General features: G+C 43.7%; 3 protein-coding genes across 5 annotated transcripts; 2 read left to right on the forward strand and 1 right to left on the reverse strand.

Moving 5' to 3' along the window:
- Nucleotides 1-10486: 10486 nt before the first annotated feature.
- LOC26536214 lies at nt 10487-13539 on the forward strand. Its single transcript, XM_015193072.2, has 2 exons — nt 10487-11550; nt 12148-13539. Exons 1-2 carry the CDS (start codon nt 11122-11124, stop codon nt 13516-13518), a joined length of 1800 nt encoding a protein of 599 aa, XP_015048558.2. The 5' UTR covers nt 10487-11121; the 3' UTR covers nt 13519-13539.
- LOC120321887 (kunitz-type serine protease inhibitor mulgin-5) lies at nt 11495-12110 on the reverse strand. Of its 3 annotated transcripts, none has more exons than XM_039375993.2 (3): nt 11971-12090; nt 11644-11922; nt 11495-11569 (listed from the first exon to the last, which is right to left on the reverse strand). In XM_039375993.2, exons 1-3 carry the CDS (start codon nt 12041-12043, stop codon nt 11562-11564), a joined length of 360 nt encoding a protein of 119 aa, XP_039231927.1. In that variant the 5' UTR covers nt 12044-12090; the 3' UTR covers nt 11495-11561. The 3 variants fall into 3 exon arrangements, with proteins under 3 accessions (XP_039231927.1, XP_039231926.1, XP_039231925.1); XM_039375992.2 differs by having other exon boundaries at nt 11552-11581; nt 11971-12110; XM_039375991.2 differs by having other exon boundaries at nt 11566-11922; nt 11971-12108.
- Nucleotides 13540-13645: 106 nt separating the features above from the next.
- Nucleotides 13646-15937, forward strand: LOC6537883. The gene is made up of 2 exons (XM_002098388.3): nt 13646-14374; nt 14433-15937. The coding sequence occupies exons 1-2, from the start codon at nt 13901-13903 to the stop codon at nt 15792-15794; spliced, it is 1836 nt and encodes a 611-aa protein (XP_002098424.2). The 5' UTR covers nt 13646-13900; the 3' UTR covers nt 15795-15937.
- Nucleotides 15938-16803: the final 866 nt, after the last annotated feature.

The raw sequence follows: 16803 nt of genomic DNA on the forward strand, positions 1-16803 counted from the left end.
AAATATCAAATATAATTGCGTGTGTCGTGCCACTTGAGAAGCTGTCGCGATTCCTAAGCGCTTTTTCACAATGCTCGTTATCGCAATGTCACCGATAAATTCCAATTCCCCAGCCCGTAATTTATGTTGACGCAGGCTTATGACGCAAATCGCAAAATGTTAACATCTAATGGTTGGGGGTTTGGGGTTTGGTTGTGGTTTTCTGGAGCTCCTGAGCCTGCGGCGGTCAGAAATCGACAAATCTATTTGGTTCCCATTGCCTGGCATTGGCATTAGCATTGGACTCGACTAATTTCCGCTGCATGCTAATTAAAAATACCTTTGGCAACTCGGTCGCCACATGACTGCGGGCAATTTGCACGGCCGCCGCATCGATGGCGGTGCTCCGACTACAAGGAGAACCGGAGACAAGTGGCTGCACTGAGAGAAACGTATATTAATCTGAATAGTATATATGCTCTACTTATGTTTGCAGAAGGGGTCAACTCATAAGTTAAGCTATGTATATTCTGCAGGATCACAAAAGCACTCGTATACTTGTGACACTTTGTTTTGCCGCGTTGCAATTAATATGGTTTTTATTTTTCTGAGTGTACTGGATTCTAGGAAGGCACATGCTCTGGAGCTGTCCCCAGGCACAGACCATTTCGTTATGGTTTAAATGAGCAATTTAACAAGCAGACAGCACCGGCTGCCCTGCCACATAATGCGGCAAATGCTCCACGTTGCTGCTGCTGTTGCAGTTGCTGCTGCTGCTGATGTTGCTGCTGTTGCTGCTGCTGCTGCTGCTCCATGTGGAGTAAGAGATCAAAGATAGAAATCTCGGCAAGAAGCGGCAGACAGTGGCAGGCTGGCTGAGCTGGCTGGGCTGGCGGTTGGCGGTTGGCGGCTCCATCGGTTAGGGTTATTGCTTGTTGTTGTCGTCGACTTAATAGCGGCGCTTGCCCCTTGTTGCCGCTGCCATTTTGCTATTGCAGCGATTGCTGCTGCACTTGAAATTGAATCTGAAGGAAAATCGTGCACATTCTGAGGCGACACCGAGATGCGGAAACGGCAGCACAACAAGCACAGAAGCCGTTAGTTAAACTGCTGCCTGCTGCCTGCTGCTGTTGCTAGCTGCTGCCGGCGGAAAAAGCGGCCAGCGTCCAATGCTGCAGCTGCAGCAATCCCGATTCAGTTGCAGTTGCAGTTGCAATATGCTCCCTTCGACCGCCACCGCGCTGCAGCACCGCCTGGCTGTCATAAATGCTGGCCTGTATATTTTTGAGGCATATTAATTATTTCCATTTTTTTTTGCTCTTTCCATCTCGTTGCTTGTTTTTGGTTTTGTTGCGGTCTTTTGTTGTCGCTGTTGTCGATGCTGTTGCCGCCGTGTTGCTGGTGTTGTTGCTCGTGAGGATGTGCTTGGGCTGGGCCCGCAGCTGCCCGCCAGCGATTTTTGACAGAGATTTTTTGTTTTTGTTTTTTCCACTGCTTTTCCTGCTGGCCCGAATCGTGGTTTCGGCCATAGAGCAAAAAGCCCGGCCAAGCGCACCAGCACCAGCAATGAAATTTTTTCGTACATGTTATTGTCCATGTCCCAGGTTCAGATCCGCTGTTGTTGCCATGGCTATGACTATGGCTTTGGCCAGAGCCAAAGCAAATCCACCGCCACCCATGGCGGGTTCAATCGGGTTTCGTTACAGTTTTACTATAAGCTCTATATTGTTGATCCGCTGCACAGGAAAAAACGCATTGATATCTTGCAAATATACTTTAATATGGCGAAAAACACAAGGTGCATCTGGTGATGAATGCCATGCACTTTCCCAAGACTAAAAATATTTTTGCATATTTTTTGTTTATTATTATGTATTTTTTTTTTGGTGCAGAGGAGGTGGAGAAGGGTTGGGTACGGTCTGTCTAGTTGTCTTTTAGCGTTTGGCATTTTCAATTTCATGTTTTGTTGCCGCTGCTGTTGCTGTTGCCGTTGCCGTTCGTATTGCTGGATTTCTTTGAAGCACGATAAGCATTTCTCTTGAATTCGCTTCGTTGAGGGCGTGTGCGACCAACAAAATAAAATCCAGAAAAAAAACCAAAAAAAAAAGGCAAAACCCAAAAAACAAAAACCGCTAACGAAAAAATCACAGTTACATCAAATTGTTAATTCGTTTCATTTTGCACTGCCTACGAATCGGCGACTTCAGCATCATGGCCACTCTTATGGCTGGCTACCGTTGCTTCAAGCCAAAAAAAAATAAATAAAATGGAAAAAAAACAAATCCGAAATCCAAAGCAACATCAACTGGGCGGTGAGGTCAATTGAAATAGTGCAGAAAATCAATTGACAACGTTTTCTGTCGCTGTCGCTGCTGCTGCTGTTGCCCCTTGTTGTTCGAACTATTTCCCCAACTTGTTGCCACCGAATTCGTTCTGGCCTGGATTAGAAAACGAAAAAAAAAAAACCGAAAGCATTTCAATTGTCGCATTAACGATGGTCGATCTATTAGCCAGCATCTGACAAGATGATTGGAAGGGAAAAGTACACGAATCACGCCCACATCTTGCTCCATTTATAAAGTGCAGTAAATGCACTTGACGATTTTGCGTGTCATTTAAATGACTTCCTGAAAAAGTCACCTTTCAATTGACAAATGATCAATAAATGTGATTCGTAACGAATTTGTAAAAGCTTACTCATTCTTCAAGGTAACTCATTTTGTTTTAGGTAATCTAATCTTTTCCCGTTGTTGCTAAGCTAAAAATTGAGTAAGGATTCATCGGTTAAGTTCCCTTTATAACCTTCAATAAAATGATTATCCATTTAAACTAGACCAAGACTAATATTGCTAGAAAACCGACAAAGAAATCTAATCCCCAGATCTGCCAGCATTCCGTGTCACCACATCCATCGGAAGTCGAAGAGATCCGATAGCCTAGTCAAATTAAATGCAGAAGATACACACATGCAAATTCAATTAATTTCGCCGAAGCCATTAACATTCTGATCGGTTGCAGCTGATAAAATAAACTTTCAGCATCGTCTGGATATTGCCGTGCTCAATCAGTCAGGTTGGGTCTGGGATTTTCTTGTTTTTTTTTTCAGTTTTTTTCTGTTTTTTTTTGCTAAAGATTCCGCTTTTCCCATGGCCAAAACCCAGTCTGCCCAGCCCGCCCACTCTTGCCACCGTTTGTGGCCATGAAAGCTGCAGCCGTTGAGGTTATTGTTTTACTTTTTTTTTTAACTTTGCTACTGTTGCTCTTTGCTGTTTTCCTCCTGCCATTGACTAAATTATGAGCGAGTAAATTTTGCCGCTGACTAAATGGGAGCCGGCAGATGTGCCACGAATTTTTCTCATAAATAAAGCAAGCGTGTGTGTACGCGAAAGAGAGAAATTTGCCAAGGAAAGCGAGGCCAAATAGCTGATGGCCAAAACCACCGGCGAACGAAAGAAACGAACGAACCCACCAAGCCAACTAAACAACCACCCATCACCCACCCACAGACTGTTTTAATTAAGCCGCCATGCAAATGAGCTGCAACTGGTTTTCTGGCCAGGATGGTAGAGGCCACAAGATAGCTGGGCAGTGGGAGGCAGGTGGCGGCTTGGTTGTTGGCTGTTCGTTGTTGGTAGTTTGGATAGGATGCAGGTTGGGGGCGTCTCTAGATCGGACGCGGCTGTGCGATTAATTGCGCTGAAATTGGCGCGGAATTTCCATGCAAATGCGGGACAAGTGAAAGCCACAGCCGGTGGCTTCTTTATATATCCCCCCTTCTTTTGGATAATAACGATCGGCTGGGATCGCCGCCTCGTCCTCATCCCAATCACCATATCCATATCCATCTATCTCTGCGTTGGCAGGGCCCCATTTTGAGACCCAGCAGTTCAGTAAACAATCAATAGCACTACGGGAACTGCACCACCACCATCTGCGACACTTTGCCAAACAAGTTCCACAACAAGATGTGGGGAGTGCACTGAAAAAAATAGCATAAAATAGATGATACATTTGCGATTACATATGAAATTCATGAATATATAATATCAATATTATTTAAATCAAAGGGACTGCCCTTTCTCCTTCAACAACTTTAAACAAAACACACAGAAATTGGTTATTACTTAATTAATGCAATTTGTAATTATTGCCCTCAGTGTGTCATAAGTGACTGGGCTAGTCAACGCTCTTCGGTTGGCTGGCAAACGCGTTAGATTAATTTCCAAAGGCTGTCATTAAAATTCCAGCGCAATGCAATTTATATGCCACACACATGCCAATGCGGCTTAGGCCAAGTCTCGGGCATCAGGCAATTTTTAATAAAAACAGCTTCATATTTATGATATCAGAATATGGCCGAGAAAAACGGGCTCGGAGACGGAGACCACGCGCCGCTCGTTAGCGGTATGCATGGATGCGGATTGCGGATTGGGGATGGGGTTCTGGTGGTCTGGGTATCTGGATATCTGAGTATTGGAAAAAGCTGAGGATCGGCGGGAGGATGGCGACTCCAGGAGACAACATCATCATCATAATCGGCGGAGGAGCGACCGCCACTCGTGGGCTGTTGAAATTTGCATGACAAACTCAAACTCATCCATCAATCACGCAGCCAAACTCCAGTTCGAGTGCGGATTACAATTTTGTTTGCAGTTGCAGTTGCAAGCAGTTAGCAGTTAGCAGCTGCTGCAAACTCGTTAGGTCTCCACAATTTCACTTTTAATTACACATACTACGGCCGGCTAATCCCTCAAGCCGATTTTATATAATGCATATGCCCCATTGACAGCGGGAGATTGCACTGAGAAAAATACTGTCATATGATAATTAAGTGTTATTAATGGAAAATGAAATAAGGGATTACCAAAGAAACACATTTAAAACTTTAGATGTTATGCACCAAAGTAAAGGAACTGAAGTAAGATAGCTTGAAAGGATAAATACATATGATAAATTAGTACGATTTTTGGGATGCATTATCCTCAAAACTTTTATGAACATATAAGAATATTTGTATAATTTTTTATAATTAATTTATTATTGCATTATGTTTCTTTCTTCTCTTTTTGTGCTAACGATAGCTTCGCTTAGCGCAAATTTTCACTTGTCTTTTGCATAATTTAGACAAGCTGAATGGGCGATGGAGCTATGTATGCATGTATGCATGTGGGGGGCTGTGAATCGGCGGAGAGATGGGGCTGCTATGGAGCTATGGAGCTATAGAGTGACTGCCTGGGGCTTCAACACGGGCGGCGCCGTAAAATCAATTTACAGCCACGCACTGCGTTATCACAAAGTGCGAGCGAGATGCGATGGGTTGGAACGGGATGGCACCAGAGTGCGTAGCGCCACCTGTCGACGATCGTTAGCGTCATCGTAAATAATTTGAATCCTCCGATTTTTTTTTTGTTGTATTTTCTACCCATTTTGCTCGCCTCTCAAGTATGTGTTGTTCAAAAGTGGTGGTGTGCAGTTTCTTAAGGCTATTGCAAAACCTATGCAAATTTATGACTGTCAGCGGATCACGGACGTCGGTGACCACGTTTCCTCGTTGGCCTGGCTGCTCTGGGGGAAGTGATAACGAAATGACCATAATGGACATTAGGGGCTGTTGCCTGGTTGCCTGGTTGCCTTGTTGTTCCGTACTGTGGTGTATCCCACTGTGCCACGAAATGCATTTGCTGCTTTTCTATTTGCCAGCGAGGCCGAAACAAAACAAGGCAGAAAATAATTGTAAATCGCTAGATTTATGACCGAAAACATGGCCACGAATTATGACGCCGGCCACAGGTGGAAATCGCATGCTGATTTCAACTTGATTTGCTTGCCATATAATTGCAAATTGTATTTGTTTAAACACGTACACACATGTTGAACGTTGGCTGGAGTGAGCCTCAAGAAATCGGCGTCCAACCGAAGCGAATGTTGCATGTTGCAAGTTGCAAGTTGCTAGTGTGTCCGTAGATCTTTTGTTGCCACACGCCCACACAGCCACCAACAACAATCCAAAAACGCTGTGAGACAACTTTGAACGATTGCTTGACGTGTTTTCTTTTTTGGCCAAGAGCATTCGAGGCGCATCTGCAAGTGCCCGTTGTTAACAAATTATTTTTTCTATTTTTTATTTTAATTAATTTGTGGGCTGTCTGCAATGTAATGAAATAATCAACTGAAGTGTATAATTTTAGTTATTTGGGAATGGGCTTGTAAGCGGTTGTCCTTATAAAGTGATTAAGGAAAATAGCCTAGGGACTTTTATGGCGTTTTATTTCTGTCTGCAATTCAAATGCAAATAAATTTGATGTTGAACAAATTCTTTATAACTGATTAGTTGCTTATGACATTCACACGATAGTTAAAATCGTGGTAATGCAATCTTCATCGCATCGTGTATGTGTGTAAATTAAGCCCTGACCCCTAGCTGTTATTAAGATTGAAAATAATATTGGACTTTCTAGCAATCTCTGGGGAATCTAAATCACATAAGCTATCCCATTACGAATTATTCGCTCGACTACCACACTTTAGCGGCCACATGGAATTGCTCCGTGAACGTGATCATAACTTGAGTTGGCCAAAAAGAGTCTTCAAATTATGATTGGATTCAGCTTCCGCATAACCGAACTGCAGCTGCGACCCCAAATGGTGGACTCCAATGGAGTCCAGTGGAGTCTCCAGGATCCTCCCATCGAGAATGGCATCCAATTTCGCACCGGGGGCAGTTGCCACGTGCGTGCTCCATTTCTTCTGCTTTCGGCCAAAAGGTGCCAATGTGGCAAATGTTTTGTGCTTAACATTTTTATGGCTGCCATAAGTTGGCCGTAGTGTGGTAAATGCTGCTGCCACAGCAGCTACCACTCTGCCACTAGTGCCACTGGCCAGAAGCCACTGACCGCAGGCCAAACCTATGGCAATTCGAACCGGATCGTGGCTTGACACTTGAGGTATCGGTTTCATTAGCGAAATGTTTCCGTAAGAGTGCCAAAAGGTCGCAATTGATGCCATTTACAAGGCTATTGCCATGGCCATATAGGCCCACGTACGTGGCCTATCTTCTTGTGGTGGAGCTGAATGCAGGGGAGTTTTGGATCGGTTATTAGTCGTGTATTGAGTTTCGCCCGAAAGCTTTCTTCTTATCCGCGGCAGGCATCGCTGGCGATTTGTTAAACCCGCCGCGACTCAATAAATTTATCAAATTGAAAAATGCGCAATCGAAATCAAATCAAAGCGAACAGCGAACGGGCTCCAAAGGAGTGTGTTGATTTTTATGGAATTGTAGGGGGAAACAATTCGGCAAATCGCTTTGCAATCAGCAGCAACGGTCTTAGCCCAGCCCAGTGCCAGCTCGCTAACCCTGGTGCTAAGCTACACTTGCCAAAAATGTTGAGACTAATGAGGTGCATTTTATTGATTAAAGTTGCCTGTTTTTCTTAGAAACTTACCACCCTTTCTCCTTTGCCAGTTGGTGCGGGGGTACATTTTTAATAAATTCTCATAAATTCTAGCTAAATTTTTCTAGGTGCAGCGGTATCGCATACAAACGACTTGTGACAAAATGACGAAATTTATGTTACTTTTTTGCATCGGCAAAGTGCAAACCGTTGCCGCTTTTCCGCGGGGCGGGCAGGTGGTCAGTCTGTCAGCAACAAATGCAAAGCGCCAAAAACTGCGACACTTTGTATAAATTGTGTTGAAAACAGCAGCAACAGCAGGAGCAGCTCAGCTCAGAGTCAACTTGGTCGTCTGTCCAAGGCATTTGCGAACTGAACTGAGCTGAACTGGGATCCAAATGGCTGTATTGAAGCTGGCGAGTGCCAGTGCCAGTGCCAGTGCCACACCCCCTCGGGCAAATGCAACAAATTATTGTCATCAATTTTTAGATGCAAAGCTTGAGGAGTGACATTTATTGAAGTTTGGCTGCAGTCGTCCGGCAGTCGAGAGCAGGAGCCGCTGGCCAGGCTCTGTTTTGGTGGCTTTGGGTCCAGGACGTGATTGCTCCACATTGCAGGCGGCTGGCTGGTAATGTTGATGATGATTATAGCCACGGTTCGGCATGGTTGCCCCAGTCTACACTGCCAAATATTATCTCGATCTTCAACTTTGCCATGAACTTAAAATTGTGGAAAGCTATACTTGTGTTTAAACAATCAATTGGGAATTTTAGAAATATTTTTGTTAGTAGCCCTGCATGTTTCTAATAACATCCCTTGATTAGTTGTTATAATTTGTTGCAGTGCACCCCGACTTGGTCTGTTCCTGGCCAGTTAGGAGTGACACGTTCACTGCTGATTGCTAGGAAACGATGGCAACAAGTGGCCATCGGCTGGCCATCCACTTAAATGAGTTTCGGCTGCAAGTTTTCTGCGCGCTTTTGTTTCACCTCAACTGGGATTTTTTTTTTGTTTTTCTTTTTTTTTTGCCAGATTTTGGTTTTCAGTTTCTGGCGGCGGCCGCTTCATTAGCAGCTCTTAGGAGCCCCCTCCCCAAAAAGTAAAAGCCAAAAAGTTATGACCATATTTGTGCTAAATTATGAGGCCCTTTCATAAATCAGGCACACGGGCAGCGGCGGCGACCTAGCGAAAAATGCCAAGATTATGGTTGTGGCAATGTTTAGTGTGGCACCATTAGCTTTCAGCTGTGGAAAAACTGGCGCAAATGGTCAGCGTTGGAAAATTTTGCATTGTATTCGAGAACGTGGACAATTGCAAGTGCTCGACTTACTTTAAACTGTGCCATTTATCATATGCGAAAATATTTTGTCAGTCCGCTTTTGGCCTTTTGCCATTTTCACCATTTCCATTTGGCCATCTTTCGCTTTTCAATGAGTCCGCAGACCAGCAGGCCTGGTCTAAATCTCTGTACTGTTGGTTAAAGTCGGAAAGCAGTGTTCCCCAAAAAGGCTACCGTTTTGCTAGAGTCTGTTATTGTTTTTTGGATCTTTTGCTTATGAGGGAGTTGGGGGATTTTTTTTCGGGGGAAGCTACAGTTACAGTTGGCTCGTGCATGTCTCGTGGCCAGTAACAATAACTGTACAACTGTACAACTGAACAACTGGAGAAGTGGACAACAAAAGCCCCCAAAGAGTCGGATGTACGATCACTTGCATATTACGGTTCCAGTTGTGAATTTCTGCAGCACATACCCGAATATGAGTTACTTTCCTGGGGCAGTGTCTCTGCCTCAATCCGCATGGAATGGGGGCCGTGATCTCTGCCAGAGCAGACTAGAGCGCACAAGGAAGGTTTTCAGAAACAATTACCAGGTTGGCGGTGTCAGGAGTAAGGACACTCCGGGCGATCTGTGCCGCAGAGTGGGTCGGCACTCTCAGCAAATGAGTTATCGCTTTTACGATGCCAACTAATCATAAAAACGTTTCCGTTGGCGGTATGTGTTGTATGTTGCATGTTGTATGTTGTGTTCCACAGAAGTTGTTAAAATCAATATGATTGCTAGAAACTTTTGGTTTTTGTGTACCCAGCAGTTATTGATATACAGAATAATATTAAAATCACACAAGGAATTTTCCTTCTTGTAGCAAATAAACACAATAACAAGTAGCCTCTAGTGGTTGGCATGTTCTGCAAGTGGGTTAAGTGAAGTTTTTGTGCATTGCAAAAGATTGCTATATAAGAATGCGCACTGGGCACTTATGAACTTTTGCGCTCTGACTCTTCTCGCTAAATTGACATCGCATACGCAACCCAGGCCAGCCAATTAAAGACTCTACGTGACCTCCAAGCAAAAGAAAAAAACAAAAACTTATCATAAGCACAAACAAAAAAATAAGAAACCAACCCTGCCATGTTGAGCTTTCCACGCTGCCACTCTTTTTGTCCGCGAGATACGCGGAATGTGCAGCTAATTGACCAGCCCCAGACGATGATGCACTTCATCAAAAAAATAAAAAAAAAAATATGCCAAAAAAGCAGAAGCAGCAACCAGAAATGACAAAAGCCAAAAAAAGACCGAGTGAGGCAGTGAGTGAGTTAGTGAGACTTACTCAAGTGGCGGGGCATTACGTCAACGTCAACTCCATTTGGCGGACAACAGCAGGGGACAGAGTCTACGACTGGGAATCGGAGTATTGGAGCTGATGGAACTGATGGAGGAGGAGCAGATGGTGGAGCAGGAGGAGGAGCCGGGGGATCTGAGTACGGGTCAAGTGCTGACGCATCAGCCAAATCCAGTGAAGTGCACCAAAATACATAAATGCTTGAAAAATATAATGAGCCGAGTGGATGCCGCTGATGTTGTTGGCAGCATCATTAAGAGCGATCATCTGTCAGGCGGATCGCATATGAATGAGATTTGTGCCTCGATTTAGCCTCGCTATTGTTCGCTATTCTATGGAATTAAATCTTTATGGATTACAAATCCAAAACACATGATTTGGAAAATTAATAGGGCTCATGTACAAATAATTTTCTCTTAAATGTGTGATATGATTCGCCTAAAAACTATTTTTGTTTAGCACATACAGTAATACATATATCACTTACTATCACTTCGCATAAATCTAAACTTTATACTTTAAAGCCAAATGTAGTGGCTACCAACTGTTTTTCTTGTACTGATTATACGCCATTGAAATAACTACTACTTAACAGCTGATATCGAATAACCAATAAATGAACGTAGATATCAGCTAAAAGGAACTTAACACCCACTAAAATGTCTTAAAAAAACCAAATGACTATGTGGGCGGCCTTAGTTGGTTATTAAAGCGAAAACGTTTTCATCACAGTTGTTAATGGTGCTAGTGGGATGGTTAGCTGGTTTAGTGGCCTTTCAAATTGACCACAAGGCTTATTGTAACATATCCCATTTCGGTCCGAATAAAAAGGTGTATGCGAAGGTTATTTCTTTTAGTTCGCAGAATTATCGTTTTATTTGCCGGCGATCAACAGGACTGGTATATCAATTTCTTTTAATAAAAATGTATAAATTAAAACACATTTATTATTTTATTATTATAAGTACAGTGTCAGTTTAATTGCACTGTAAGGTGGTGACAAAAAACTCTGGGGCAATGTTAAATAAATCAAAAGTTGGACGCGACACCTCCTCTCCCATGGGTGCAGTTGATGGCAGTTAAAAAGCCAACATATAAGTTGGAAATGGATAACCATTCCCACATTCAACATGGGTCAGTTGCAGCTACTGTTAGCTGCCTTGGTTCTCCTAAGTCCTGGCAGTGAAGGTTTCCAACAATATTTACTACATCATCTGAGTCGTGAGCTTAAGTTTGATTATGCTCTGCTATTGGGCAACTTGGATCCTACTTGGCTGGAGATCTTGTGGCAACTTCCTGTACCAGTAATTCAAATTGAAGAGCACTCTAGGGAGAACTATAACTTGCTTGACAATCCTTCACAAAATGTCCTTACAATAGCTTTTTTGAACGATTCACCGAAAGATATGCTGGAGAACTTAAGCCGCAATCTACGTATGCTAAACACACGACCCGTGCTGTTGGTTATAAAGAACAGGACACTTCGAGTAAATTGGTTGCTGGAATGGTGTTGGAACCATCAGCTACTTAATGTCGTGGCCATTGGTCGTGATTTTAAGGTAAGATGTACTTAATTACCTAATTAATTACCATTTAATTAAGGAGAGTAAAGTGATTATTAGTTGTTTCTTTTTTCGTGCTTATTTTTGAACCTTCTGATAATGTAGTTTTATTAAATGATGCCGTGCCATTTGTTTTTTCTTGTCCTATCATATATTCATATTTCTCCGTAGAAACCATAGGCTCTTCATCATCTTCGTCTGATAAAGCATCACATAGAAGTATGCATTCCTTTTTCGTTTGAAAACGATTTGGGTTTCCCCCACAACCACCGTAAATAAATTCTACGCAGACATTGTTTGCAAAGTCGTAGGCAAACATTTCAAAATTTCCATTGCAAGGACCAGGATTTGCGATTAATGAACATCTCCCTTGAAATAAAGATTAAATATCTAGGTCTAAAGATAAAAATAACTCACCATGTCTGAGTGCCACAGAAGTCCCAAGGCCTATTAAGAAAATCAATAAGTGGCGAATAACCAGCGAATTCATGACTGTGAACTAATTTATTATTTGTGTTTGGTGTGTTGAAAACATACATATACGATAGTGAAATATGAAGCATACGCCCTGTGTGATTTGTCTAATATTTTCAGGAGTCTTTGATTGTCTACAGCTACACACCCTTTCCCATCTTGCAGTTCATTGAGAGACGTTTGGACAACAGCACCATAATATTCGAACAGCGCTTGGAAAATCTTCATGGCTATAAGATACCCATTGCCTTGGGTGGATCGTCACCCAGACTAATTGTGTATCGTGGCTCGGATGGAAAACGGATTTTCTCAGGACCTGTTGGTAACTTCATGAAGAGTTTTGAACAGCGTTATAATTGCAGATTGGTTCAACCTTATCCCTTTGATGAGACAGCCATTTCACCGGCTCGTGATTTACTTGCTGCCGTGCGAAATGGTAGTGTTCAAGTGGCTTTAGGGGCTATTTATCCCCTACGTCCATATACTGGGTATTCATATCCCATCGAACTGATGAGCTGGTGCCTGATGATGCCGGTGCCCGAGGAGGTTCCTCACAGTCAGCTCTACAGCATGGTATTCAGTCCTATGGCGTTTGGGGTCACCATTCTTGTCATGGTTTTAATCTCTTTAACTTTATCGATTGCGCTTCGTCTGCACGGATATAGAGTTAGCATTAGTGAGTACTTTCTACATGACAACTGTTTGAGAGGAGTCCTGTCTCAATCCTTCTATGAGGTCCTTCGACCTCCAGCCTTGATAAGGGCTGTGTATCTGGTGATCTGTTTGTTGGGATTGCTGATCACCTCCTGGTACAACTCGTACTTCTCCACTTTTGTGACCAGTGCCCCCAGACTGCCACAGCTCAGCAGCTATGAGAGCATTAAGCATTCCAATCTCAAGGTAGTGATTTGGAAGCCGGAGTACGAGATGCTACTCCATCTATCGGAAAACATGGAGAAATACTCGTCCATCTTTCAATTAGAGGCGGACTACAAAGAGTTTTTGCATTTGCGTGACTCTTTCGACACCAGATACGGCTACATGATGCCAATGGAAAAGTGGTCACTGATGAAGGAGCAGCAGCGAGTATTCAGTTCGCCATTGTTCAGCCTACAGGACGAACTCTGCGTCTTTCACACCGTTCCCATAGTGTTTCCCATCGTAAGCAATTCGATATTCAGGGAACCCTTTGATCGTCTCATTATGGAAGTGTCTGCATCGGGTCTTCTGAGCCACTGGAAGGACATGAGCTTTACGGAGATGATCAAGGCAGGACAACTGAGCCTCGAGGATCGGGGACATCCAAAGGAGTTTCGGGCCATGAAGGTGGAGGACTTGATGCAGATTTGGCGCTTTGTGGGTTGGATGCTTGGCTTGGCCACAATGGTGTTTCTTCTAGAGTTGGTTAGTTTTTGGCGACATAAGATGTGGCAGCACATGAAATATATATTTTCTTTCGGCCAAACCAAAATATTTAAATCTAGAAAATAAAAAATGAATGTCTGTGTCCATATTCAATATTTATTAAAATAAAATGCATTCAAAAATCTTAAAACAATTTTATTAATTTTCATTAGGTTGTAATATGACTTCCTTTGGTATAACTACAACCCCAGTTATTGTTTTAATGATTAAACCTGCCCTGAGAGTGGTGTTCATTTTCCAACCAAACATGTCTGATTGCGGTGATTTCGCTGCTTTTGTGTAATCCCCGGGGAAATGTTTTCTGGTTTTTTTTTTTCGCCCGCGACTTGTTAACGTGTGCTGCTAATTGGAATTAACCATTAGCCATGTCGTCGGCGGATTCATTAGCAACCCTTTAAATGTGCAGCGGCATCAATCAGTGTCATGCAGTTGTCCCTCGACCGTCGTGATGGATTGCCCAAAGTGGATCCTGGGCGGCCTTTGCCTGATTAGCCTGGTCGATGGCGCAACGGTAATTCAATTACTGGCTGGGATGAAACTGGAATCGGACTTTGAGTACGTGCTGCTCATGAAGAATAGGAACTTTAGTCTCTCGGCTGAAGTTTGGAACGGCACATCGTTGACGAAGGACGTTATGGACGAAGTGCAAGTGTCTGTCCTTCAATTGAATGAAAATAGAAGCTACTTTTTGCACAATACCATCAGTAGACGTCTGGTTTCCCTAGTCTTTATGAGAGATGCAAAGCTGGAAGAGCACAGAGGTCTACTCACAGCTCTGGTCGCGAATCTTAGGCACATGACCACGTCTAGAGTGATTTTTCTAGTCCAATCGGAGGCGTCAACCGATTTCCTATACGAATTGTTCAGGGATTGCTGGCGTAAAAAACTATTGAATGTGATTGTTATTTTCCAGGACTTTGAGGTGGGTGTGCAGAAGCTTAGATGGATTACATTTGATATTTTCTATTTTGGGATCACAGACTTCGTCGAGCTTCTACAGCTACTCACATTTTCCTATACTGCAAATAGAAGAGCGCATCTTTGAGACCAGCTTGCAGCTGTTACATATTTTTCCCGATCGACTCAGGAATTTCCATGGCTACCAGATGCCCGTGATTCTTGGAGGAACCGCACCGCGTATGATTGCCTATCGCAACAAGAAGGGTGATGTGGTCTATGATGGTACCGTGGGTCACTTTATGACGGCATTTCAGCAAAAGTACAACGTTAAGTTTGTGCAGCCACTGCAGGCGAAAAATCCTTTGGACTTTGCACCATCAATACAAACAGTTGGTGCCGTGCGAAATGAATCCGTCGAGATATCCATATCACTGACTTATCCGACGATTCCACCGTTTGGATTTAGCTATCCGTACGAGCAGATGAACTGGTGCGTCATGCTGCCAGTGGAGGCGGATGTGCCACCATTTGAGTATTACACCAGGGTCTTTGAGCTGACTGCCTTCCTGCTAACTCTGGGTATCCTGGTGATAATATCCTGTCTCCTGGCCAGCGCTTTGCGTCTCCATGGCTATGCAACTAACATCAGTGAGTTCCTGCTCCACGACAGCTGTCTAAGAGGAGTACTGGGTCAATCCTTTGTGGAAGTTTTCCGAGCGCCCACACTGGTGCGGGGTATTTATCTGGAGATTTGCGTGCTGGGCATCCTGATCACCGCCTGGTACAACTCCTATTTCTCCAGCTATGTGACCAGTGCACCAAAGCAGCCGGCCTTTCGAAAGTACGATGATATTTTGGCCTCCAATCTGAAAGTGGTAGCATGGAAGCCGGAATATGCAGAGCTGGTGGGCCGTCTTCTTCAGTTTCGGAAGTACGAATCCATGTTTCTGGTGGAACCCGATTTTAATCGATATTTGGCACTACGTGACACGTTGGATACGAGATATGGTTACATGATTACCACTAATAGGTGGGTTTTGATCAACGAACAGCAAAAGGTCTTCTCGCGGCCACTTTTCCGAAAACGCGACGACTTTTGCTTTTTCAACAATATACCCTTCGGATTTCCCTTGCACGAGAACTCCGTTTATATGGAGCCAGTGCAGAAGTTGATCATGGAATTGGCCGAAACAGGACTTTACTTTCACTGGATGGCCACCGGTTTCTCGGAACTCATTGATGCGGGTGAGATGCACTTTGTGGACTTGAGTCCTCGTCGTGAATTCAGGGCCATGCAAATTCAGGATCTACAGTATGTGTGGTATGGATATGCTTTTATGGTTGTATTATCCTCCCTGGTTTGGCTGCTGGAATCCTTGGTGCACAAGTTAAAATCTAAAACCATTTTCCCAAGACATTTTATGCATCGAAACAAAAAATAAAGGAGTTTCGTGGCAGAGTTGAAGGCTTGTTTAAAAACCATAATATCCGTAAAATTATCGTTAACGATACTAAACATAAATCGGCTTTGCTACCTAAACAAAGGGATCTTGCTGTTGTAATGACTACATAGCATAGTGGTGTGTGTAGTTTCGCAGCTCCAGCTGCTTTATGGTTATTTGTCTAGCCATCAAATATGACTTTCCTTTCGTTTCGCATACCCCACTCGAGGATCGAATGTTCCCTAGTACCCATTGTGCAAATATTTGCACAGCAGCTCGCCGGCTCAAAGTTCAACATCAAAAGCAATTAAGACGCGTGCTTGCCGCAGTGGCAGCTGAACACTAAACACTGAACATCGAATACCCAGTGTTTGAGCTCCCCCAAAGGTGCGCTGATGTTAGCCACCTGTGCGACGGCCACTGGCGCCTCTTGAAATTCCCTAATCGACATGTTTCGATCTCAAACGACGTGGTCGGCAGTGGAGGCATCACCATCAGCGGTGCACGGCGAGAAAAAATGGTTGACTTTCATGTGGACTTAATGTGATCAAGATGTAGGGCAATATCCGCTAAGAACTGCTTTCGGTTTTATAAGTATTATAACTCTAGCATTGTATTTTATTTTTTATATATTAAGTCCAAGAATTTCTCAGGCCAACATTGCTTTGAAGAATCCAATAATGGAAATTCGTATAGTACCCACCCATTTTTTTTGCAGTGCACAAGTCGTGTTTCACCGATCGTGAAGTGAAAAATTTTCTCTAATCTACGCTGATGGCACGCATTTGTAGCCCCCCGCCAAACGATGCCGGCAGTCTGGGGCCGGGTACTTTGATTTTGACTGACAAGTGCCGCCTGCCTGCTGATGCGGCTGCTGCTGCGGCTGATGCGGCTGCTGCTGCAGTAATGTTGTTGCAATTGCTGCTGCTGCTGTTGCGATCCGTTGTTGACATGCGCAGCTGCATGCGCTTTCGTGTGCACTCAGCTCCTTTATTGGAGAAAATTATTT

The sequence above is a fragment of the Drosophila yakuba genome, chromosome 3R (assembly GCF_016746365.2).
Source record: "Drosophila yakuba strain Tai18E2 chromosome 3R, Prin_Dyak_Tai18E2_2.1, whole genome shotgun sequence".
NCBI lineage: Eukaryota > Metazoa > Arthropoda > Insecta > Diptera > Drosophilidae > Drosophila > Drosophila yakuba.

Excerpts from the sequence above, each read along its gene's own strand:
- LOC26536214 (XM_015193072.2), top strand. The coding sequence starts at position 11,122 with ATGGGTCAGTTGCAGCTACTGTTAGCTGCCTTGGTTCTCCTAAGTCCT. Across the intron at positions 11,551-12,147 it reads CCATTGGTCGTGATTTTAAG|GAGTCTTTGATTGTCTACAG; the intron begins GTAAGATGTACT and ends TAATATTTTCAG.
- LOC120321887 (XM_039375991.2), bottom strand. The coding sequence starts at position 12,043 with ATGAATTCGCTGGTTATTCGCCACTTATTGATTTTCTTAATAGGCCTT. Across the intron at positions 11,923-11,970 it reads TTCTGTGGCACTCAGACATG|GGAGATGTTCATTAATCGCA; the intron begins GTGAGTTATTTT and ends CTTTATTTCAAG.
- LOC6537883 (XM_002098388.3), top strand. The coding sequence starts at position 13,901 with ATGGATTGCCCAAAGTGGATCCTGGGCGGCCTTTGCCTGATTAGCCTG. Across the intron at positions 14,375-14,432 it reads TTATTTTCCAGGACTTTGAG|ACTTCGTCGAGCTTCTACAG; the intron begins GTGGGTGTGCAG and ends TTGGGATCACAG.